The sequence below is a fragment of the Pelobates fuscus genome, chromosome 11 (genome assembly GCF_036172605.1).
Source record: "Pelobates fuscus isolate aPelFus1 chromosome 11, aPelFus1.pri, whole genome shotgun sequence".
NCBI classification, from domain to species: Eukaryota; Metazoa; Chordata; class Amphibia; order Anura; family Pelobatidae; genus Pelobates; species Pelobates fuscus.
In genome coordinates, this window is record NC_086327.1 from 33,036,897 (window position 1) to 33,062,845 (window position 25,949).

A 25,949-nucleotide genomic window follows, 5' to 3' on the forward strand; every position below is an offset into this window, starting at 1 on the left:
CTAACATAGCAAAACTGAAAATAGAAATGCCTTGGAGAATGTTTTGAATTTGTCTATTTTGGCCTAAATTTCAAAATGTACTTTGTATTCCCAGCAGTTCTCACTAACCTCTCTGTATTCATGCCTAAGGCATCTAAAAGAGGAGTGGGTGGGGATGGAGGGTATCAGAGTGTGTGCATGGATCTGTCCAAAAAGGAAATGTGGCTGCTGTGTGACAGTAAAATTGACAGTAAAATTGACAATATAATTACCAATATGGATACCACACTCTCCTGGATCCCGGGATGCAACTGGGCCTGAGGTTGGTCAACCCGTGCAAAAAATTAATGATGGTCCAGGCACTCAAGTTCAATCCAGGGGGCACATTTATTAGAGCAAATTCAAACAATGTTTCGGCCCATAACAGGGTCTTGAGCTTGACAAAGGCCCTGTTGCGGGCCAAAACATTGTTTAGATTTTGCTCCAATAAATCTGCCCACTGAATTGAACTTGAGTGCCTGGACCATCATTACTTTTTATATAGACAATGTTATGGTAAAGTTTCAACATAAACAGCATACCGTATATACTCGAGTATAAGCCGAGTTTTTCAGCACATTTTTTGTGCTAAAAAAACCCAACTCGGCTTATACTCGAGTCAATAGTCTGTATTATGGCAATTTGCATTGCCATAATACAGACTGGGGCTGTGGGGGCTGCAGAGATCTTACTTACCTCTCCTGCAGCTCCTGTCAGCTCCCTCCTCCTCCGCGCCGTCCGTTCAGCACCTCGGTCAGCTCCCAGTGTAAGTCTCGCGAGAGCCGCGGCTCTCGCGAGACTTACACTGGGAGCTGACAGAGGGAGCCCACTTAACAGTTCATGTTGCTTTAGCTGATATACTTCTGGGGCTACGGAGACTCCAAACGGCAGCTTGAGCCACCTCTTTCGGCCCCAGGGAGTCCAGAAAGTGGTCATGTAGCTACTCTTTTCATCCAGTTTGCACTGTAGAAAGGCATCTCTTGCATCAACAAGTGTAAAAACCTGTGCTTTGGGCAGTTTGTGCAAACATTCGCAAGTGTTGGCATTATGTAGTGTGACCTTCTCAGGCCCATGTTAAGAAACTTCGGATCAATGCAAATTCTAATCTTTTCAGGCTTTCTAATAACTACCATGTTGCTTATCCAGTCATTTGGCTCTGATACTGATGTAAGATGTCTGTTAGCTTCATACTTATCCAGTTGTGCTTTTACGTGCGGCTTAATGGCTATAGGCACATTGCACGGGGCACATTGTGCTGGTGGAATGGTAGGATCCAGTTCAAAATGAACCACTCCTGGAACAGATACTACTGGGCCAGTAAACACATCATTATAGACATTGAGGATTTGCAGTTTTGTCAGTGACCTAGTCAAGGACTTTGCAAGCTGATTATCAACATTGTGCAGCTCCGCAGGAATTGTGAATTGCATCAGTCCCAGGCGCTCACATTTTGAACCAGACAATAGCGGTTTCTGATTGGCTTCAACAATCTCAATTTCAAGTTTGTGTATATTTTCACGTATGATGCCCTCTGTTTGCAAAAGTCCCAATAATTCCGTTTATTCCCCTGAATATAGCTTCAGCTTGTCTTTCGAACTCATGACATCACATGTTGCACCAGAATCCAGCTGGCAGGGTTGGCATGAATTATTCAGTCTGAGATTTAAAAACCATTTTTTGCCCTTAGACTTTACAGCACCAATGCATTCCTTTGAGTAAATCACATCATTGCTAAACAGGAGTGCATTCTCAGAATCAGATATGTGTTCAATTGTCATTAGCTTCCTTTCTTCTTGACAGATATACTCCAGCAAAATGATTTAGCCTACCACATGAGCTACAGGTTTTCCCATATGCAGGACACTGTTCTTTCTCTCTCACATGAATATGGCCACAGTACTTACATGATGTAGACTTGCTCACAGGTGAGGTGCTTTGGTGCTGATGCTTGTGCTGGTGGTTCTTCAAGCTTAGCAGTTGCATGAAGGCTGCATGGATGGTGTTAGTCTGCTTATCCTGCTCTATAGCTCTCATTTGTTTGTCAGTAAGTTCTGCAGTGCGACATATCTCAATTGCTGCATGTAGGGTTAAATCATGTTCCCTCAATAGACGGCGGCGGGAACTCTCAGTATTAATACCAAGAACGATTTTGTCACAAATACGTTCATCTCTCAAGGAGCCATACTCACAGGTTGCAGCTTTACTTTTCTCTTAGCCTTGTGACAAACTTGTCTATTGATTCACCTACTTCTTGCTTGCAGCTGCCAAAAATATATCTTTCATATATTACATTTTTTGCAGGTCTGAAGAAAGCTTCCAATGCATCAAGAATGGCTCTAGTGTCATTCTTTTGTTCAAATTATACTTGTAAACATGGTAGCACTCACTGCCCATCACCCTCCTTATCGCGACTGCTTGCACTGCTGCAGGCTTCTCAGCCCTGTAGCTAGGGAGTAATCCTCAAACTCAGCTCTGAAGTTATCCCAGTTACTGCTGCAATCCCCACTCACCCTCATTGCCTCAGGTAGTGGAATGCTATAAGCAGCTGATTAAGCTGCTGGTTTTCTTGCTCCCAATGCTCAGCTTGCAGGAGAGTAGTAGCTGTAATTGCTACAGGAGGCACAATCCCTTCCAAAAAGTCTCTCACTGCAAGACTTGCAAGACTTCTGACACCATGTTTCAGGAGATATAAATAAAGACACTGCTAGGTATTAGTGTATAGCAGCCATGTTTCAGGAGATACAGGAAGGAAGTACACACCCCAACAGGAAACACGTGCAATATGGAATAAACCATAGAGTTAGTTGCATGTAAACCAAACATAACATCCATAACAATAACTGGGAATAAAATAACTATCTAGGTTAACTGTTTTCAGCTTGCATATTGTAGCCTAAAATTACAATTACTGGTGAAGAGCTGACAATTTACAGTTTAGTGAATAGCCCTGATTGTGTATTTAGATTATGAAAAAGCTTACTGCGCAAGAGACTTTCATGAATACAACATACATATTTTTTTTTTTCCTGCCTTGGACTGAAAAAAATATTAAAAAAATAGATTTTTTAATACAGGATGTTTGTGCTCCGCCAGTGGATACAGTAGTCCTGATAAGTTTGGAGAGTGTTGAGATAGATGGCAAGGCTCAAGGGGGTGAAGGGGGTGCATATATAAAACTTACCGTGTTTTTATGCCTTCACAGTTTTATAAGCATCTAGATTTTGTGGAGGCTCTAAAAAAGAAAAAAGAAAAATAAGATAATATAGAAAGAAGTAAATATCACAATGCAATCATATAGTGTATTTTCCATGTACAACTGCTTACTTATTTTCCACTATAGCTCTGGTATTCACAGCTAAAAGAAAATAGTTGTGAATTCTCCACTGACTCCTACTAGACCAGAGCTCTTTCACGCCATATATCTGTGAGTCCTCAATGCTTGCAACAGTCACACCAGATTGATCAAGTCATGGGCTAATGCTCACAGTTCTAATTAATAAAATACAGACACTCGTCACTAACCGACCAGATTCCGTTCTTACAACCTGGTCGTAAAATGAATTGGTCGGTAAGTGAGGATGCGCTAGCGAGCATGCACAAGAGAGCAGGTCTACGGTCGGGGAAATATCCCCTGACATAGACCAGCTCTCTAAAGTGGGGAATCCTTTGAATTCCATGCTGGAGAGCTGGTCGTAAGTGTGAGCTGTCGTAAAACAGGTAGGTCGTAAAATGAGGACCACCTGTAGTACAAAACCCTTGCTGGAGGCAAACTAGCTGTTCAAAACACCCGTGTTCAAACAGCACACCCAAAACATGCAATCACAAATGTGAAAAATGTGGAATGCTAAAAGATATATTTATACTCATCTCAAATATTAGAGAATAGACAAAATAATAGCTACAGGAAATAACAAAAAAGAACATAAAAGTTTAGATCATACAATAGCTAAATGGACAATAGTCACAGTCAAGGGGGAACTCACATATTAAAGAGCCAGTATAGACACTTGGCTCTGATAGAAAGCGCAGTTGGACTCTTTCTGCTTGGCCTTCCCCATCTTTGTTCAGATCAGCTAAAAAGCAGCATGCACACACCACACCAGTTCCCCTCCAGTAACTTTGACACACACTTTCTCTCTGACACTGCCTCCCAGTTTTTATGTTACCTTATCTAAACTCTGACCTTCTTTCTATACTTGTCACAATCAGTTGCTAGCAAGCTGGGAATGTTTAAAATGCTGTCAGAAAAGTTAGCAACTTTAAAATCTGTTGCCGTGCAACAAAACGTCACTGTTAGCGATTGGTAATTAGCTGCAAAGTACAGATTAATGAACAGCTCACACACAAATATAGTTTTGAATAATTTGGCTCATTATTTTTCCTACACTTGACACTTCTTGACAGAGATACCGCTGTCAAGAAGTATCATTCCTCCAGCTGTCACCAGTGACGACTGCATAGAATTGCCTCTATCTATGGAGGGTCTTACAGCAGAGACTTAACAAGAAGCCACTGGGCTCTGGTGAAAAAATGTGTCTCATCCCCACGCAGCCCTTCCATGTGTCTCATCCCCCTACACCCCCTCAGCCACTCCATATGTCTCATTCTCCCTCCCCATTCCATCCATGTATCTCATTCTCTCCACCAAGCCCCTCCGTGTGTCTCATTAGCATCCCCCCAGCTCTTCCATGTGTGTCATTCTCACCCCAAGCTCCTCTTAACCCCCCAAGACCATCTCATCCCCCCAGACTATCTATGTGTCTCAATCCCTCCCAGTCCCTTTCATGTGTCTCAATTTCCTCCAGGTCCCTTCCATGTGTCTTAATTTCAACCCAGTCGCTTCTACATGTCTCAATCCACCCCACAGATCCCTTCCATCCCTTCCCTCTCATCCCCCTCTGTACCTGCTCTTGTCCATGTAGCGTGGCCGAGAATACTGCAGTACCTGATCTGACAAGAAGTGCTCCCCTCCTGCCGGTCACACTGCGATGGTGCACCAGCCCTAAAGTTATGATGACCCCCAGTCGCAATGGTCAACAGGACAACTGGGACCCCTGGAGTAACAGGCTCCGTTGCAGTTGCGAGCCCTGTGACTGTGGTAGTTATGCCATTGTCTCGCTGGATCCCCCATAGACCTCAATGCTGTACTCTTGCACATGCATGAAAGTACAGCAGTAACGTCTGCTCCTGGCGTATTCGGACCCGTCGGAAGAGGATTGCGACACCTGCGAGGGACAGGTTCATGTAAGTTAAACTCATCTTTGCCTGCACCCCCCGTGAAGTCATCGTCGGCAGTATTTGCAAATTATGCAAACTCAGTGCAGTTTTAACATGCACTGACAATGGATTGATTTGATGCACTTTAATTTAGATTCATTTAGTACTGTCACTATTTTAGTAGTTGTGTTTATTGCCAAAGCAATATTTAATGCCCAGAAGCTCCATTTTGGTTCTGACCATAGTACCGGAGCCCATTTGAAGCTTGAATCCCATTTGTGTAGCAAGGTGGATAGGAGTAGAGCCTTTTTTCTTTAAAACCTTCCAAACAACTTGTGGTGATGTAGGTGACATCGGATTGTAGTTTTTGAGACTAACTCCAAGATGCAACAATTTCTGCACTTGTTCAGCTGTGATCCTTGGAGATTTTTGACCCCTCCAACCATCCTCTTCATCGTGTGTTGAGACAATATAGACACATATCCCTTTCCAGGTTCATTCATAACCATACAGTTGACTGGAACTTCTTAATTATTGCCCTCATGGTGGAAATGGGCATTTTTAATGTTTTTGCAATTTTATTATAGCTACTTGCAGAGGCATAACTAGAAACCACGGGACCCCGGTGCAAAGTTCCCACCCACTCACACATGCAGACAAACAGATACACATGCAGACACATAAATACATGCAGAAATACACACACATACATACAGACACTCATACTCACAGAGACCCATATATACAGACACACACAGAGGGACATACATACACACCCATACATGTAGACACACACACACAGACAAATATATACAAATACACACACACATACATACAGACACACACACAGATATACTGATACAGACATTCTCTATCACACACAAACTGTTAAAAAAAAATTGTGACTTACCTGTGGTCCAGTGGCTGCCTCATGCTGATGGGAGCCAGAGCTGCCACTCTGACTCCCTCCGCTCCTCCTGCATGTCGCTCTGTTGGCTGGGAGGAAGTGACGGCTTCCTCCCAGTGCCACCTGGTGCTCTGATGTCATCATTGGATTTCCTGGGGTCCAGTCAGCATGCGCTTTAAGAGCGTAGCCGGGCCCCAGGAAATCCATTGCCATCGGGTGGCCCCATAACACTAATGTTTTCATTGCAAGGTTTAGACAACCACTAGAAGCGCTTCCTCCGAAATAGCAGAGCTAAACAAAAACTCTACTATTTCAAACAGATGGTCTCACAGAGACCATCTGAATGAAGAGGTGCTTTGTTAGCCTCTCAATTGTCATCATTGATCTTGGTGAGCTAGCCAAGGAAGCAGACACTGCCCTTTTCACTCCATACAGGTGTGACCATGCAAAGTGTGTTCGCAATACACACTTCTATGTCTCATTCCTAATGCTATAGTTTTCCTTTAACCTTTAAAAGATAATCTTTACACTCAAGCTTATTAGATTTTCCTCAAAATTACATTTCAGCTCAAATCCTAGAATATGGGCCCTGTGTTTGTTCCACCATAATTTAAGAGTTTTTCTTTAAGTACCCAACACATATTATATCTTGTGTTTTAAGGGACAGAAGGGTCTTTTAAATTTTATTTTAAAAATATCCAATATATGTATGTAACACAACATTTTAAACTAGTAGTAGGGGGTGAGGGTCAAAGCAATCTAGAAAATGGAGATAGGATAGAAAGGAGATGGGCTTTAGCTCAGTATAAGGGTGATGGAGATGGAGGGGGGGGGGGGCAAGCTCAGAAAATAGGAGGTATGTAATATTGATGAAAATTCACAAAAAGTACATGATTCATGATAATATTAAATGTATGCTTACTAATGCAAGGAGCCTATATAACAAAATGGGGGAACTAGAGGCAATAGTATACACTAAACAATATGATATAATAGGCATAACACAAACAAGGTGGGATGAGACACATGACTGGGCAGTTAACTTAAATGGGTACACATTATGTAGGAAGGATAGGAAAAACAAGAAGGGTGGTGGGGTATGTTTGTATGTCAACTATGAGTTAAAGTCAAATCTTAGGCATGTGGAGTGTGACGAGTAAAATGTGAAAGCTTTATGGGTAAATATCTGCTTGGGGCAAACAAAAGGAAATCAATTATTGGTTGGGATATGTTATAAACCACCTAATGTAAATATTAATGAGGAAGAACAGCTGTTGGAGCAAATTGGGAAAGCTGCAAATCGGGGTAACACATTAATTATTGGAGATTTTAATTACCCGGACATATTGGGATAGAGTGACTACTACTTCAGCAAGGAGAATCAGATTTTTGAATGTGTTAAATGACACCTTTATGTCACAATTGGTACAAGCACCAACTAGAAAGGATGCTTGTCTGGATCTCGTTATAACAAACAATGTTGATCTTTTGACCAACATTCAAGTAGGGGAGCATTTGGGAATTAGTGATCACAATATGGTATTTTTTGAATAAACTCAAAAAAGCAAAAGCACATGGGGTATACTAAAACATATAATTTTAATAAAGCCAATTTCAATAAGATTAGGGCAGCTCTACAACATATCGACTGGCATAAACTCCTTAGTGAAAAAAACACTGAGGATAAATGGAAACTATTCAAACAAATATTAGAAAGGTACATTTCTCTGTATGTACCATTGGGTAATAAATATAAAAGAAACAAATTGAAACCAATATGGCTTAGTAGAGAAGTAAAACAAGAGATTAAAAATAAGAAAAGGGCATTTAAAGCATTTAAATCGGACACTTCAGAATCATCCTATATAAGATATAAGGAAGCCAAAAATTCTTGCAAAAAGGCAAAAGTGGCTAGACTAGAAAATGAGAAATTGATAGCCAAAGAATCCAAAACCAACCCCAAAAACTTTTTCAAATACATAAATTCTAAAAAAAAAAAAAAAAAATGAAAGTGTAGGTACACTGGAAACAGAGATAGGTCTGTTAGCTAATGAAGACCAGAAAAAGGCAGAAATGTTCAATAACTATTTCTCTTCAGTATATATTAATGAGGATTCTATGACAAGAAATATGCAAATAATAGCTGCAAAAAACTTGAAAAAAATGACTCGAGACAAGGTGCAACAGCAGTTAAAGAAAATTCATGTAAATAAAGCTCCGGGGCCTGACGGTATCCACCCACGAGTACTTAAGGAGCTAAGTGGGGAAATAAGTGAATCTCTGAATTTAATTTTCAAGCTTCTTTTGGTTCAGGTATTGTACCAGAGGATTGGAGGAAGGCAGATGTCGTTCCTATATTTAAAAAGGGTTCAAAATCCTTGCCTGGAAATTATAAACCTGTGAGCTTAACTTCTGTGACTGGGAAAATATTTGAAGGGCTATTAAGGGATAATATTCAGGAATTCATTGGGAATAACTTTGTTATTAGCAATAATCAGCATGGTTTTATGAAACATAGGTCATGTAAAACTAACCTGATAGCATTCTACAAATAAGTAAGTAGAAGTATAGATCAGGGTGTTGCAGTGGATGTGATCTACTTGGATTTTTCCAAGGCATTTGATATCGTTCTTCACAATAGGTTAGTCTTCAAACTAAAAGAAATCGGTCTAGATAAATATTCTTGTTCTTGGGTAGAACACTGGCTTAAGGATAGAGTACAACGAGTTGTCATTAATGGTCAATTTTCAGGCTGGACAAAAGTGGTAAGTGGTGTCCCTCAGGGTTCTGTTTTGGGACCGCTTCTATTTAACATATTTATAAATGATCTTGAAATAGGCACTGAAAGCCACGTATCAGTGTTTGCAGATGACACAAAACTTTGTAAAATAATAAAATGTGAGCAGGATATTGCTTTGCTGCAGAGGGATTTTATAGATTGGGGGACTGGGCACTAAAATGGCAGATTAAATTTAATGTAGAGAAATGCAAAGTTATGCACTTCGGGGTCAAAAATGCACAAGCAATTTACACCCTAAATGGTAGTGAATTAGGGATAACCACACACGAGATGGATTTGGGAATTGTTATAAACGACAAATTAGGCAGCAATATGCAATGTCAATCTGCAGTTGCTAAGGCCAGTAAGGCTTTTTAAATGTATAAATAGGGGCATACATTCTCGGGATGAAAATATAATTTTGGCTCTTTATAAATAGCTGGTAAGACCACACCTTGAATATGCTGTGCAATTTTGGGCACCTTTTCTAAAGAAGGATATCATGGCACTAGAAAAAGTGCAGAGACAAGCTACAAAATTGATAAAAGGAATGGAGCATTTTAGCTACAAAGAAAGGTTAAAAAATGTAAATCTCTTTAGTTTGGAAAAAAAAGCGCCTCAGAGGGGATATGATAACTTTATACAAATATTTTTGGGTCCAGTACAAACCATTATCTGTAAATCTATTCTTAAACAGGGCTATACATAGGACACGTGGTCACACATTTATGCTGGAAGAAAGGAGATTTCATCTCAGGCAAAGAAAAGGTTTTTTTTACAGTAAGAGCAATAAGGATATGGTATTCTCTGCCTGAAGAGGTGGTTGTAACGGACCGTTTTGCTCAAAAGGGGATAAAATCGTTTAGGCGATAATCCCCTTTTTCCTAGACCAGCAGCTACTGCAAGCACCAATCTCCCGAACTGCAAACTGTACGAATTCTGGAAACTCCCGAACTGGAAACACACGAACCCTGGAATCAGCCGAACAGGAAAAGCATACAATCCGCTTACACTCTTGGCAGTCAGCATACAATCCAATTCCCCCAAAAACGAGACGACACATCGGTTTGAGGGTCAAGCAGAATCTGTTTTACTGAGGGCTACCTGCCCAGTATTTATGCAGGTCTCCCACTTGGTGGACACTCCCCTAAGGGACCAAATGGGAGACTGAAACAGCAGTCTCATACAGCCACAATACTTTCCCACAATACATCCTGGCTTCCTCCTCTCTGTCCTGGAGATAATTGGAGAAGTAATTCAATTATCTCCCAGGACAAAGGCAAAACTCCATTACACACGTGGGGACACAAAACAGACTATCACTTTAAAATACATAAAGACACATTTTATACATAAAACACAGACATGTAACATATCCCCAAATAGCTCAGGTCTGAGTGAACATTATTAGGTGAATGGCATTCAGACCACCCGAATACAGTTTAATTGCCATGGAGCTAAAGTCTTTAATTATATGAACAGGCTCCATGGCTGTGCTATCTGGGTTAAAACATTCACATAAAACAAACTCCCGAATTTACATGCATTCACCAAATCCATACGAATTAGAACCAGGGGTTGGAGGTTCAGCGGTGCCTGAACGTAACAGTGTCCGGGTTTGGTGCATGAAAGCCAGGCAGACAAGCGCTGGCTGCCCGGGGAGCTCCAGAACAGCACCATCGTGTGGCGGCTAAGTGTAACCGCGACCACCCAGTAACAATCAATTAAGCTGCGGTTAACCGCAGCTTCAGGGAGGTAAATGGAGGGCACACTCCAGCTTCTGGGTGGCCAATTAACAGCGCCAGCCGGCTTCCCACGGCTCTGGGGAAGCTGATAAACGGCTGTTTGTTCGGTAGATAGAATCTACCGAACGGCTGTGCAGAGAGGGAGACATAAATCCTCCTGCACAGCAAAATTAACCCTTTAGCTGCCGGCCCATAATCTAAAGGCAGCAGGCGGGCAACCAGGCTCCTCCAGTTCACAGTGGCGAGGTTGGCTTCGCCACAGTGGTTTTATCAGAGTCCATACAGATGTTTAAACTGCAATTGGATAAATACTTGCAAAAACATAACATACAGGGATATAATTTCTAATTAGTGGAGTAATAGCTGCTTGATCCAAGGAGACATCTGACTTCTATTTTGGGTTCAAGAAGGAATTTTCACCCTAGTTTGTTGCAACTAGGTTTTTTGACTAGGTTTTTTGCCTTCTTTTGGATCAACAGCAAAAACACATGCGAGGAAGGCTGAACTTGATGGACGCAAGTCTCTTTTCAGCTATGTAACTATGTTACATCAGATATGAATAAAAGCATAATAATGGAAGCGGGGGATTTATAAAAAAAAGTTTTGCTTATAATAATTTTTACACATTCATTAGAACTACATAAAGAGAGCTCAAATAGATGCATGTTTTAACCCCGACTGTTAAATGTCTAACATGTCTAGAATCTAACTTAAGTTTTGGTAGTTAACATCATTCCTATATCATCCTTATTGCATGCGTGTTTCAGCGTGTCTGTCAGTGTGTGTATTCATGTCTGTCACTGAGAAGATGTGTGTTAGTGAATGAGTATTATCTGAGGAATCAAGTTCTCCCTATAAGATACTGCCATGAATCAGATGGACACAAAATTGGGATCAGACTTATAAGTTAAACATGCTAAAGCATAAACAGGAAAGGTAATCAATCTGATTTAGTGCCAAGATCCCTCAGTGCTGATTTGCTCTCCTCTTCCAGCTACACCATGCTGATGGAGGAATCTAATGCGCATGTGTCGTAAGCACTGCACGTGCATTAGAAATTGAATCAATATAAACTGCAATGATTTCACTTGCAGGGTTTGAGGAAAGGGGCACTTTAACCAGACCACTTCATTGAGATAAATTGGTCTGGATGCTATAATGTCCCTTCAAGGTTCATTCCCCTCTACCTCTTACCCCTTCCTTACTCTCCATATCTAGCATATGTTTCCTCACTTATTTTTCATTTTTTCTCCTGGTCTTTTGTTTAATTAGGAATGCTAAGAGGATGTCCATGCATGTTTGTCTTGATACCTGCTATCATTCGGGCTGCCAGGCACAATCTTGGCAAGTATTAGTACAGGGCTCGACAAATCCCAGGCGCCAGGTCGCCATGGCGACCCGGAAATTTGTCCTTGCAACTGGTATTTGTGAGCCTGTTCAGCCCCCCAAGGTGACCGGCTGCCTGAGAGCAGAGGTGGGCAGTCGGATCACGGAGGGCTGAGGAAGGCTGCTGACTGATGGACTCATTGACAAGTAAGGAAGTGAGACAGGATCACAGAGACCTGTGAGAGGAAGGCAGGCGGCTGACAGAGGGCGGCCGGCTTATTTATTGCTCAAGGAGGGAGAGGGGCGGCCAGCCTATGCAGAGCAGAGGGGGCAGCCGGGTAATGGAGAGCAGGGGGAGGAGAGGCGGACAGATTACTTAATGCCGCGGCGAGAGAGCTGTAATTTCCCTGCGCGGCTTGCAGGGATACCGGGTTATGATGTCACCCTGGCCCCCTGCTCACTAAACAGTGCGCGAGAGGGAAGTGAGTTGGGAGATGACAGCAGCCCCACTGGACCCCAGGGAAAGCCTATCCACTCCAGCTCTCATAAGTAACTACTTGTGTGTGTGTGTGTGTCTGTATATTTGTGTGTGTCTGTATGTCTGTGAATGTTTGTGTGTGTCTGTATGTCTGAGAGTGTTTGTGTGTGAGTCTGTATGTCTGTGAGCGTTTTTACTCACCTTTTTTCCCCAAGCCGTGCTAATGACGCTGCGGCTGGCCCCACTGCCATGGCTGAGATTATCAATCTTGACGATCTCAGCCAATCCAATGCTTCCCCTTAGGAAAGCATTGGAAGACTATTGCGCATGCACGGCAAAATGCCAGTGCGCCAATATAACTTCTCATAGAGGTGCATTGAATCAATGCATCTCTATAGGGAACATTAATGTAGGTGCTGCACATTGTGAAGCACTGACACAGGAAGCACCTCTAGAGGCCATCTGAGTGACTGTCGCTAGAGGTGTTACCAGGCAGCTTTTGACTGAAAAGTCAATGTTTACATTGAAAAGAGTTCAGGGACAGGCTATAGACTTCAGAACAACTGCATTAAGCAGTAGTGGTTCTGGTGACTATAGTGTCCCTTTAAGAATTGTATTTTTTTGGCGTTAATTTCTCTGGCTCCATACTTTTCTAGCTGGCTCCTAGATTCCAAGCAAATTTGTCAAGCCCTGTATTAGTAAATGCTCAACTGCTGAGTGCTAAATGTTAAAATTCAATCAGGATTAGGATCCTTTTTGCACAACTAGCATGGTGTGCTTTGGTTTTCTTTCTTCTTTTACCATCTTGGTAAGACCCTATCCTGGGTGTCCTCTGCATCATCTAGACATGGAATGTGCTGCCGCACCTCCTTTTATGGTGTGCGTCACGCTTCCAGCATGATGATGTCATCGGTGTGACATTGCACGTGTACGTACTGATGCCGGCCAATTGGAAGGTTCATCCAGTCGTTACCCTCTCATGGTTTTCATGGTGGTTATCCAAGGGCATGCTGTATACATTTCTTATTCCTGGTTTATTGACCCCTGCTTGTCTTGACTACTCTAATTTCTGTTGTATTGTCCTTGGCTTTCCTATCGATTCTGTGCAACTCTATAATCCTTGACATTGGCTCGTATCTTGACTTTACTATTTCTCTGTATTTTGTATGTTAAGTACTGCCACTCTTATGTCCAGTAACATGTTACTATCTATTTCCTTTTTCCTTGTCTTGTGTGGCTAATTCTATGTGTTGGTTGAAGACCTATCCTGACTAGAGATGTCCCGAACAGTTCACCGGGAACCGTTCGCCGGTGAACATAGCATGTTCGCGTTCGTGGCGAACACGCGCGATGTGTTGGTCCGCCCCCTATTACATCATCATTGAGTAAACTTTGACCCGCTACCTCACAGTCAGCAGACACATTCTGGGAGGGAGGGTCTGCTGCTGATTGGGTTAATGTGTCTGCTGACTGTGAGGTACCGGGTCAAAGTTTACTCAATGATTACGTAATAGGTGGCGCACCAACACATCGCGTGTGTTCGCCACGAACGCGAACATGCTATGTTCGCCGGCGAACGGTTCCCGGCGAACTGTTCGGGACATATCTAATCCTGACTATGTTTAATAGGGTACTGTGTGGTTCTGGACTCTTATGTTTTTTTAGCTTACGTATTGGATATAATAGTATTTTCTTATGTTCTGATTCTTAATATAAATATATAAATTAGCTGAAGGAACCACACAGGCCCACAGGTAGGTTTCCAGAACAGGATAAAATCTCATATTGGTATAACTGATCTGTTGGTGTACAGTGTCACAATGTTAGTAAGGTAGTGAGGTTAGTATCACGCCATCACACTAACAGACTATCATCAATCTAACAGACTATCATCAACTATAAGTACATATCAAAAACCTTCACTTTCAAACCTTTCTTAAAATAAAAACACGAGACTGAAAAAGCTATATTTTTTTTTAATGCAAACAATGTATAAACTTTAACAAAAAAAATAAAATACATTTAATAATTGCCTCTCAAAACTGACAGGCGAAGGATAGATAAGAGGAGCTGTAAATACCTCTCTCTACATGACTACTAAATGGCTCTTGGCGAGTCCGGGGCATACACACCGGAATATGAAAGCACTGTTTAGTAGACATGTAGAGAAAGGACAACTCAGGAATAGAGAGGGAGAGAGACAGAGATTTTCTTGTTACATGTCTGCCTAGGTTTTCTTTTTACTTGCCATGAGGACTTCTGGTCTCCCTGCAGCTCAACGTCCAGTGATATCAGTGGCTAAGCTGTATAAGTGCAGGGCTAAGGCAGAGTGCATGTAAGAATGGAGTGGGTGTGACTTTATTTAATAAAGAATCCTGCCAATCATATTTTATTTGCGAAAATGATCTATATTCACAAAACAATACAGAATATTAATGCAAAAACACAGAATATTAATGAGGTCAAAACTTAAAATCCCCATTGTTACAATTCGGTGTGAGCAGAATAAATACCAACTCACACCAAGGAGTCCCAAGAATCAATGGATACGCATGGCTCCCTTCTGTCAGCTTGGGACATTTTAGTGGCCCCAGACTAACAGGTGAGCTACACGTAGAGCTAAGATTGAGATCGGCCTGTAGCTCTTTAACCCCTTAAGGACACATGACATGTCTGACACGTCAGCTACACTTGTTCTCTTAATGGATATGGTGCTTGGGAGAACCCCAGGGTCTGATGTGACCCTGAAGGGTCACTCTCTTTACCCCAATGCCATTCTGATCAGTGCTATGCTTTGTTAGTTGCCCAGCAAAGATTGCAAAGCATTGGGCATAATGTCTTCAATATGAGAGATAAGAGATTGTAATATTGAAAATAGCCAGTAGATGGCAGAAATGTACCACTCCCTGTTTTAATTTAGAATCTCTTTACAATAACAGTAACTGTGAAAATTAAGTTAAGGATTAAAAGTAAGGATAATTATTCAGTTTGGAATAAGTATTAGGTTTAAATACATAAAGGGAATCAACACAGTAAAGGAGGAGACTTAATTTAAAATAAGAACAACTACCACAACAAGAGGACATAGTATTAAATTAGAGGGGCAAAGGTTTAAAAATAATATCAGGAAGTATTAATTTACTGAGAGGGTAGTGGATGCATGTAATAGCCTTCCAGCTGAAGTGGTAGAGGTTAACAGTAAAGGAGTTTAAGCATGCGTGGGATAGGCATAAGGCTATCCTAACTATAAGATAAGGCCAGGGACTAATGAAAGTATTTAGAAAATTGGGCAGACTAGATGGGCCAAATAGTTCTAATCTGCCATCACATTCTATGTTTCTATGTTTATGTTTAAGATTAGGTTTACAAATCATTTTAGTATTAGATGATATTTCAGATTAGGGTTCGGTTTATGGTTCAGATTAGAATTAGGGTCAGCACGGAATTCCCTCTGCTGAACTCAGCAAGGGAATTCCTCTGTTGACACCAGCAATCCTTCTAACAGTATTGCTAAAGTTAGGATTAAAATTATAATTAGGGTTAGACATGAGATTAAGGTATCAGTTAGAATTGGGGTGTTGTTTATGATTAGATTTATGGTTAGATCTGGGATTAGGATTTATTTTAGATTTAGGGCTTGGTTTAGTATTAGGGATTTAGATTAAGATCAAGATCGCTACTTCTCAAAGATTTACAAGTGGGGTATTGTTATACCCAGGGGATGTTCCTAAGTACAGCTAAGATAATTTTATTATAGTGGGACATAAAAGATTTTGAAAATAAGCATAAATATACTATGTGTATGTAAAAATGTAAAAATAAAAATGAATACCATAAACTTTGAAAAAAAAGTAACTTCAATAAAGCTCAAACAATATTATGTTAGAGTTCCCATGGTGTCCACGTTTGCAAATGGTATGGATTTATGGTGTAACTTAAATAAATGAGGTAAGACCCACCTCCAATTTGCTATTTTTTTCAAAAATGGTACTGGGCTGGATATAATGTCAGCTTTGCATTTTCACAAACGCGGGTCATTATGTGCTCAGGAAATATAGTTGAGCTTAATTTTGTAATTTATTTTACAGTAGCATATATAGAGTTTCTAAAATAAACTGCTAAACTGTAATGTGTGTACAAAAATGCAAAAATAAATTATTAAAAAACAATATAACAACATTTAAAAGAAATTGGTGCTAAAATGGCTAAATATACCATATGACATACCCTGAGGTGTCAAATTTCACAAATGGTATGCATTTATGGTGTCATTTAACTGTCAAACTGCTACAATGCCCCAAAATGAGACAAAGACCCATCATATCCATCTATCAAAATTCTAAAAACTGTTATGGTCAGGACTCTTTTATGGAACTGTAGCTTCACAAGATATGAAGACATATATTAGGGGGATTTGATTAATGCATTAGACTATGCTGAGCATAATTTGGAGGGTGGGGTGATTAAAGTAGCACATGTCATATTTTAAAAATGGCCAGCAAAAATTAAATGTGTATGTAAAATATGCAAAAAAATAATATTTTGCCACAAATTGACATAAACTGGTGAAAAAATTTTAATCATGTAAAAGCACAACATACACCATATGAGATACCCTGGATTGTTTACTTTCACAAATAGTAGGCCTTTGTGGGGTAATTTCAACAGTCAAACTGCTACAATGCCCCAGAATGAGACTTGCACTCATCAAATTCATCTATCAAAATTCTTACAGTGAAAACTGAAATGGTCAGGTTTCAAATTTAACCCCTGTCACATATGTCATGTGTCCTTAAGGGGTTAAGGCTAAAATAGACGAACTGGAAACATTATCCCAGTCAACTTTGCTTCCGGTTTGGCTATTGTAATGTTAAACATGAAATTCACTTTGATTTCTCACTTTTGTGAATAACCCAATAAGCATGACTGAAATGTCAAAAAGGGAAACTTTTTTTTACATTTTTGCTTCAATTAACATTTTCACATCCGATGGAACATGGAACTAACTGAAGAGAGCTCAACATAGATTAATGTCTTATATGTCTAGAATCTAAATTAAATTTTGGTAGCTAACGCTACCCCTATGCTTACACTAACCCTACCTACCTACCTTAATTTTACCCCTACACTATGCCTAACCTATAAACAAAGCAACCCTAACCCAGCTTTAACCATTACCCTAACACTAACCCGAATGAGACTCTCTGATGATATTATTACTGATATCAGCAGATGGGAATCCTACTTAAAAAAATACTAGAGCGGTTTGTTGCTGTCACCTACTGGCTGCTTTCAGTATTACAGGCAAAGCCCTGTACCAATCACAACTGGCATGAGGGCTTGCAGGGAGAACCTGCCAAGTTCTATCTGGCATGATCGCTCAGTGGCGGAGTTCACAATGAATATCCAGGGTTATATGAAGCCCTCACTTTAAACACTGTTTTCAGCTCATTGATCAGACTGGGGCCACTAAATGTGGCCGCAGCTGACACCAAGTATCGATTAATGCCTGGATATCTTGGTGTGAGCAAATATTTAATCATGCTCACTCTACATGGCTGTCAAAGGGTATTAAAGGGACTCTCCAGTGCCAGGAAAACAAACCCGTTTTCCTGGCACTAGAGAAACCTGGAGTGCCCCCCTCCTTCCCGCCCCCCAACCCATGTCTTTGAAGGGGTTAAAACCCCTTCAGCTACTTACCTGAATCCAGTGCCGATGTCCCTCGGTGCTGGGTCAGGCGCCACCCCCGCTAGAGAGATCTAATGCATATAGCAATAGCTGTGGGCAGCGCTGGCCTTAGGCCATTAGGCGCCCTGTGTGAAAAGTCTTCACGGCGCCCCCCCCACCAAGTTGCCTGTATACACTCACACACACACAGGCACAGGCAGACAGACAGTCATAGAGCCAAACACAAAGTTAAAGTTACACACACAGTTACAGACACAGGGCCGCCATTAAGAGGTGACAACCATGATGGTTGTCACGGGCCCGGGCCCCACGTGGAGCGGCGAAACTGCCGCAGGTGCATCTGCACCGGGGCCCAAGCATTTAGGGCCACCCGATGAGCCCTATATCTTTAGGGGCCCGGTCAGTGCTGCAGCCATGTAATAGCGCGACCTGGCCCCTTTAAAAAAAAAATTGTGGCTGCATCGCAAGTGCTGCTGGGAGGAAATGACAGGCCGGTCACTTCATCCTAGTTTACACCGCGCGGGAAAAAGGCAGCCAAGGAGAGGTATCCACTCCCATCATTCCCAGCCACCCTCCTGCAACGAAATGGTAAGGAAGAGGAGGGTCGCTGAAAAATGAGTTGTGTGTGTATATATGTATGTGTCTGCATGTATGCATCTATCTATGTACATCTATGACATCCAAACGAAGTCACCCCAGATGTGAGGGATTTGAACCTGGGTACTTTGCAATCCTGGACCTGCTGTTTTGCCTCTGAGCCACTATTCAGCTCTTGTAATTTCCTGAAGTATAATCTTGCCTTGTATCCAGCACTGGGGGTTGGATGGTATTCTGTGGCTGCTTCAACATTCTCATGCACACCTGAAGCTGATGGCCTCATTAGAGGACTTCTGGCATCCTCTGACCTTGGCTCTCTACTCGTTTATCCCGATTTCTGGCACCCACTGACCTTTCGCTTACCCACGACGATTCTCCTGTTTATGTCCATTTCTGTGCTGTGACTTGGAGCATCATCCTGCACAGACTCACAGGCTAGGTGAGTTCTCACCTGACCACCTTGGCCTGTGTTTAATTCCAAGGGTGAGCATTTATCTGCGCTACAGACTCCCATTAAGGTAAGCCGTGACAGTTTGTCTGTCTTTATGCATGTATATATGTGTGCCATTATGTATGTATGTATGCATGCATGCCTGTATGTATTTATTTGTATGTATGGGTGTGTGTCTGTGTCAGTATGCCTGTATGTGTGTGTGTGTCAGTATGCCTGTATGTGTGTCTGTGTGTGCGTGTGTATTCCTGTGGGCGGGATTTGGAGGCAGGCACCCAGGGTTACAGGTATGCAGACACTCGCGCACAACTACAGCGACACACACAATTGGAGTCACACGCAGGCAGACAGTCACACACACACAGGCAGGCAGTCAGTCACAAACAGGCAAACAGTCACACCCAGGCAGTCAGACATACACACACAGACTTGCCTCTTTCCATTATGGCTGGAAGGGAGAGTGGGAGCAGTTGGGGAAGCAGGGACATCTTCTTTCTTCCTGTGCAGCAGTTACAAGGGGCTTTGGGTAGGTATTCGCCCCGCCCCCGCTGCCTCGATATAAAAAGTTCTAGTCTCGGGTGGGGAATAATTAATCCTCCAACCGGGTACCTGTTTTTGCTCCCCGTCACCCGGCCATGTGTGAGCTGTGTCGGCCACATGGCGCCCCTTGGACCATGGCGCCCTGTGCGGTCGCACAGCTCGCACACGCCTAAGGCCGGCCCTGGCTGATGGTGCATTAGACCTCCCATAGGAAAGCATTATTCAATGATTTCCTATGGGTAAAAACTGACTCTGGAGGTCCGTGAGGACCAGGTATCAACTGTGCCTTGACGTGGCAGGTGAGCTTACAATCAAGTGGCCACTGAACTGATACAAAAAAAAATCCAGTTATTTAAATGTGCACAGGGATTTGGGATAGTTTGCAAGTAACACTATTCTTTGTTTTTTATTGTATCAATTCATTTAACCCTGCTCACACCAGATGAAGGACATATCAATACTCCCTAACAGCGTTAAAGCATAGTATAGTTAGGATATAGCAACACATCCTAACATAGTGAAGGGATTCAAATGTTGGACAGCCATTATTACTGTTTTCAATTTGTAAAATCCATTATGAAATATTTTGATCTCTCTATGTACAGCAGCAAACAAGTATCATCTTTTCCTGTAGTATTTGATAAGATAGTTGCAATGTGTAAATAAATATGGTTTCCTATTTTTGTTTTGTTGATTTGAAGTAGTTATGGTGCAGGGAGCCTGCACATACAGAGATATAGCAGTTTGCTGTTGGATGTGTAAGTCTACCCCAGCAGCATCATTAATGGACCACTATAGGCACCCAGACCACTTCAGCTCAATGAATTGGTCTGGGTGCCAGGTCCCTCTAGTTTTAACCCTGCAGATGAAAACATAGCAGTTTCAGAGACACTGCTATGTTTACACTGAGGGTTAATCCAGCCTCTAGTGACTGTCTCACCGACAGCCACTAGAAACCGATCCATGATTCACAGTGAGAAAACTTAAAAATGTAAATAAAAATTATTTGAAAAGAACAAGAATAAAAGTCAGTGAGATGATGCTGACGTTCATAGGAAAGCATTGAGTTATGCTTTCCTATGGGCGGTTTGAATGCGCGCATGGCTCTTGCCACGCATGCGCATTGGGCGCTGACGTCTGCAGGAGGAGGAGAGTTCACCAGCGCCGAGGGAGCCCGGCACGGGAGAAAGGTAAGTGGCTGAAGGGGTTCAGCCCAGCATGATGGGGGCTCTGAGGGTGGGGGGGACCTAATGACCAAAAAGTTGCCAGGAAAACGAGTTTGTTTTTTAGGCACTATAGTGCTCCTTTAACTAGCTCTTAACTCAAGTAATGTCAGTTCTGTGTATATCTGGCAACTGTTATCAGCAAGCATAGCAGGCAAGCATCCGGCATAAGACGACCAATGCAGGCACGCCCACTGTCCAAATCCTCCCCTCAGTTTGTCCCATTGTGGAGGAATTTCCTAACTGGAGGATGCAGAGAGAACGTGGACTTGCTATGGGATTACTCCCAAGTTTTATTTTGTGGTGGTGGGGGCAATGCCAGCAACGGCTACTCTAACTACAGTGTTTTCTAAAACTGTTTTGGTTGGAGTAACCTTTTAAAGCTTTATTTTGTTGTATAGCAGTGGTTCCCAAACCAGTACTCAAGTTCACCCTAACAATCCAGGATTTAGGGATTACCCAGTTTTGTTTAAGGTGTTTTTAGAAGGAAAAAAACAGTTTAGATACAACAGGGTAATCCCTAAATCATGGACTTGTAAGGGGTACTTGAAGACTGTGTTGGGAACCGCTGCTGTACAGGCTAGGTTAAATCAAATCGTGGGATCTCCAAAGATTGCTGACACCAGTCCATACCCTGATTGGCAACATTGTTCACTTCAAAAATAAAGAAACATACCCCACATGATCCCAGAGATCCCTCTTTATAGACCTATTTGTTAGTTGCCAAAGATAAGTATGTCGTTTTTTTTTGTTTTTTTTTTCAACTATATTATAGTATTATATTTTCTGTTCTAGTCTAATGAGAATGGCTTTTAATTACACTTTTTTTTTTTTTTTTACAAAATGCTAATTCACTACTATCTGGGTGGAAAGGTCTCTCTACAACTTTTAGCGTTTTAGCTTCAAATATGCAGCGGTGGACTTCTTGGCAAGAATTTGCAAGAGAAACAAAAAAATCTTCATCTTTGATTTCAAATGGATCCTCTTCAAATAGCTGAAAAAAACAAAAACAAAACACAACTGAAAAAGTGTCATGGGTAGGAAAATGAAAAAACTCAAGTTTTCTCTTTTTGGCTTAAAGGAACACTGTATGCACAATAACTACAGCTTCTCATTAAATGCTGGAACTTCACATCAAACTATCCTTCTTGGGGAGGTAATTGATATGTTATGTTGGGAATTCAATTGATTCTATTGTGTGTTAGGTTATCTTTCATGTTAGACAAGCTGCAGCAGAGAGGCTGTGAAAATGCCAATTCTTTTGTAAAACCACTCAAAAACTTTTGACAAAAACTGGGGGTTTCAAAAAGATTAATATCCAATCTGAATTATCCCTGTAAAATGGATCTTGGAATTGTCCCAGGGCATGCCTGAAGAGAAGTGAGACTTGCCTATGAAAGCTGTCAGGTTGGTTGGTTGGCTTGCCGAGATTTCAAAAACGGAGAAAGCCTTTTTACAGGCTTTTCTTGCCTTGAAGCTCATTATTCACGGAGTCCTCGAGGAGCTCACTTTAGTGTATTTTTGATGCAGCGGGGCTTTTTAACATGGTGTCATGTTTTTTAGAGCAGATGTAAGGAGGAAGACATCTGATGCAGTGTTAATTTTTTTGATGTACAATTTTAGTCGACTAAAACTAGACTAAAGAAAAGAAAAAGTTACCTGCGCTCTCTCCTTAATCCCTATGTATATTTAGACAAATGGAGGTCATTTAGTTGCTCCAATGGCCATTGGAGGGAATGCCCGCCTGCCAACGTCAAGGCAGACCCCCCTAAGCGGGTCCTAACACTGACCCTTCTCTTTTTGTATTTACTTTGTATCACACAGCCTTGTTACAATGCTACCGCCCATCCCATGTGTTCCCTATTAAGGGTTAATAAGTATATAGAGGTGTATATAAAAAATACCCCTCTCTGTCTCATTAGAGATATCTTTGCTAGAAGCTCAAGGAAGCAGGCTGAAGGGTCAGTGTTAGGACCCGCTTAGGGGGGTCCTCCTTGACGTTGGCAGGCTATTTAACTATTGGCCAGCTGGCTGCTGGCATCAGCGGTCAAATAGTGTGGATTTTTTTTTTCAATTTGGGGACAAGGATTTTAACAATCTTGGTCTGGATTTCAGTGGTCTGGCAGAGTTTATGCCAGCTAAAATCAAGACCATATTCAGGCTCATTCGGAACCTGGTTAGCAAACTCTGAACATTGTTAAATACACTGAACAAAATTTACAAACGCAACACTTTTGTTTTTGCCCCCATTTTTCATGAGCTGAACTTAAAGATCTAAGACTTTTTCAATGTGCACAAAAGGCCTATTTCTCTCAAATATTGTTCACAAATCTGTGTTAGTGAGCACTTCTCCTTTTGCCGAGATAATCCATCCACCTCACAGGTGTGGCATATCACGATCCTGATTAGACAGAATGATTATTGCACAGGTGTGCCTTAGGATGTCCACAATAAAATGTGCAGTTTTATCACACAGCACAATGCCACAGATGTCGCAAGATTGAGGGAGCGTGCAGTAAGTTGCTTATAATAAGTTGCTAAATGTTGTCTGCTATCATTTGGTTATTTGTATTTTATTGAAGTTGTCACAGCAATCACTGTAAGCAGAGCTGCAGAGGAATGGGCAGAGAGGACAATACCTGACTGGAAGGAAAGCTGCAGCCTGGTCAGGTGGAAAAGTGCCAAATGAAGCTCAGTCAAGCCTTCCAGGGTTCCGGCAAGCGGCTAGGAAGCAGACTGGGCGGAGGTACTCTGAGTAGAGGATCTCCATCACAGGCGGATATCCCTTCTCCTTCCATTACATCTCTTCCTAACTTTTAACTCCTTATTCACATAGTTTTGGTTAAAGTTTAAGTGTCATAATCCTGTGCATCTTGAGAACTCCTACAATAAGGTTCTCTTTTCCAAACAATATCATTTTTGTTCTACATAACTGAAGGCACATGAATAATTGTTTCTTTCTTTTATTGAGAGACCTGTGAGTCTAATCTATTTTCTTTGGATCCTGTGAGACTCATTTTGTTAATGCTTTTCAAAAATTTCTCAATAAAAAGATTTAAAAAAATAAAGAAAGAAAAAAAGATTGTGTATTTTTGGACAGTTTTACTTTAAATGGATACTATAGGCATAAAACCACTTTTAGTTTAATAAAGCAGTTTTGGTGTATAGATTGTTTCCGTGGCAGTCTCATTAACCCATTAACGCCGTTACGGCGTGCTATGCCGTCACGGGTTAAGTGGGCTTTAAAGCCGTTATGACGGCATAGCACGCCGTAACGGCTTGCAGCCCCAGGAGGTAAGTTATACTTACCTCCGCCGCGATCCGCTTCGGGAGGACTGCCTCACAGCCCAGGCAGCCCTCCCACGGCAAATCAGGCCCCCGGGGGCCATGTGATCGCTCTCAAAGAGCGATCACATGGCCCTCTATAGCTGGCTGTGGATCTGCCAGCAGGGGGACTGTTTGAAACATCAGACAGTCCCCCTGCTGGTGGGAAGTATAAAGAATAAATAAAAGACAAGTGTAAAAATAAATTAAATATATTTTTATATATATATATATAATATGTATATATATTATATATAATATATATACATATTATATATATGTAACGTCATACAAAGTGTATTTTAATATTAATATAAGTATATATATTAATATTAAAATACACTTAGAATGACGTTACATATATATAATATGTATATATATTATATATATAATAGATGTACATATATATATTATATATAAATACGTATAATTAAAATAATAAATAAATAAAATAATAAAATAAATAAATAAAATATTGAAACAAAATTTAATATAAATTATATATGCATATGTAATTTCATTCTAACTGTATTTTGTTATTAATATATATATATATCGGTAACAAAATACACTTAGAATGACATTCTATATATATCTATATATATATAAAATACAAATAACCGCAAATATATATATATATAGATAAATACATATAATTACATAAAAGATTACATTAGTATACACGTAGAATTTAAATACCTATAAATGCATATATATTAAAATTCTACATGTATATTTAAATAATCTTTTAACGTAATTATGTGATTTGATTAATTAAAATTTGATTGACATGCATGACAACACAGGGAGAAAGTGCAGAGAATTTAATTCGCAAGCACTATATTTGACCCTGTAACTCTCCAAGACACCATAAAACCTGTACATAGGGGGTACTGTTTTACTCGGGAGACTTCGCTGAACTCAAATATTCGTGTTTCAAACTGGTAAATTGTATTACAATGATGATATTTTAAGTAAAAGTGACGTTTTTTGCATTTTTTACAAGCGAACTGCACTTTTATGGTCTATATTATTGTTGTAATATGTTTTACTGTTTTAAAACACTAATATTTGTGTTTAGTGAAGTCTCCCGAGAATAACAGTACCCCCCATGTACAGGTTTTATGGTGTTTTGGAAAGTTAGAGAGTCACATATAAGGCTTGCATTTCATTTTATTCACATTGAAATTTGCCAGATTGGTTATGTTGCCTTTGAGAGCGTATGGTAGCCCAGGAATGAGAATTACCCCCATGATGGCATACCATTTGCAAAAGTAGACAACCCGAGGTATTGCAAGTGGGGTATGTCCAGTCTTTCTTAGTAGCCACTTAGTCACAAACACTGGCCAAATATTTGTTTTTTGCTTTTTTCACACAAAAACAAATATGAACGCTAACTTTGGCCAGTGTTTGTGACTAAGTGGCTACTAAAAAAGACTAAACATACCCCACTTTCAATACCTTGGCTTGTCTACTTTTTCAAATGGTATGCCATTATGGGGGTAATTCTCATTCCTGGGCTACCACACCGTCTCAAAGGTAACATTACCAATCTGGCAAATTTCAATTTGAAAATGTAATGTTCTATATTTGACCCTGTAACTTTCCAAAACAACATAAAACCTGTTAATGGGGGGTACTGTTGTACTCGTGAGA

General features: G+C 40.9%; 1 protein-coding gene across 2 annotated transcripts in view; it reads right to left on the reverse strand.

Moving 5' to 3' along the window:
- Positions 1 to 25,949, reverse strand: part of LOC134577545 (carcinoembryonic antigen-related cell adhesion molecule 3-like) — a 48,096-nt gene that overhangs the window by 6,354 nt on the left and 15,793 nt on the right. The window contains exon 4 of one of the 2 annotated variants that reach the window (XM_063436329.1): positions 3,200 to 3,250. In XM_063436329.1, the coding sequence (XP_063292399.1) occupies positions 3,207 to 3,250 (44 nt within the window). In that variant the 3' untranslated portion in view covers positions 3,200 to 3,206. Of the gene's footprint in view, positions 1 to 3,199; positions 3,251 to 20,744; positions 21,964 to 25,949 lie in introns of those variants that run through there. The other variant, XM_063436331.1, reaches the window with a different exon arrangement.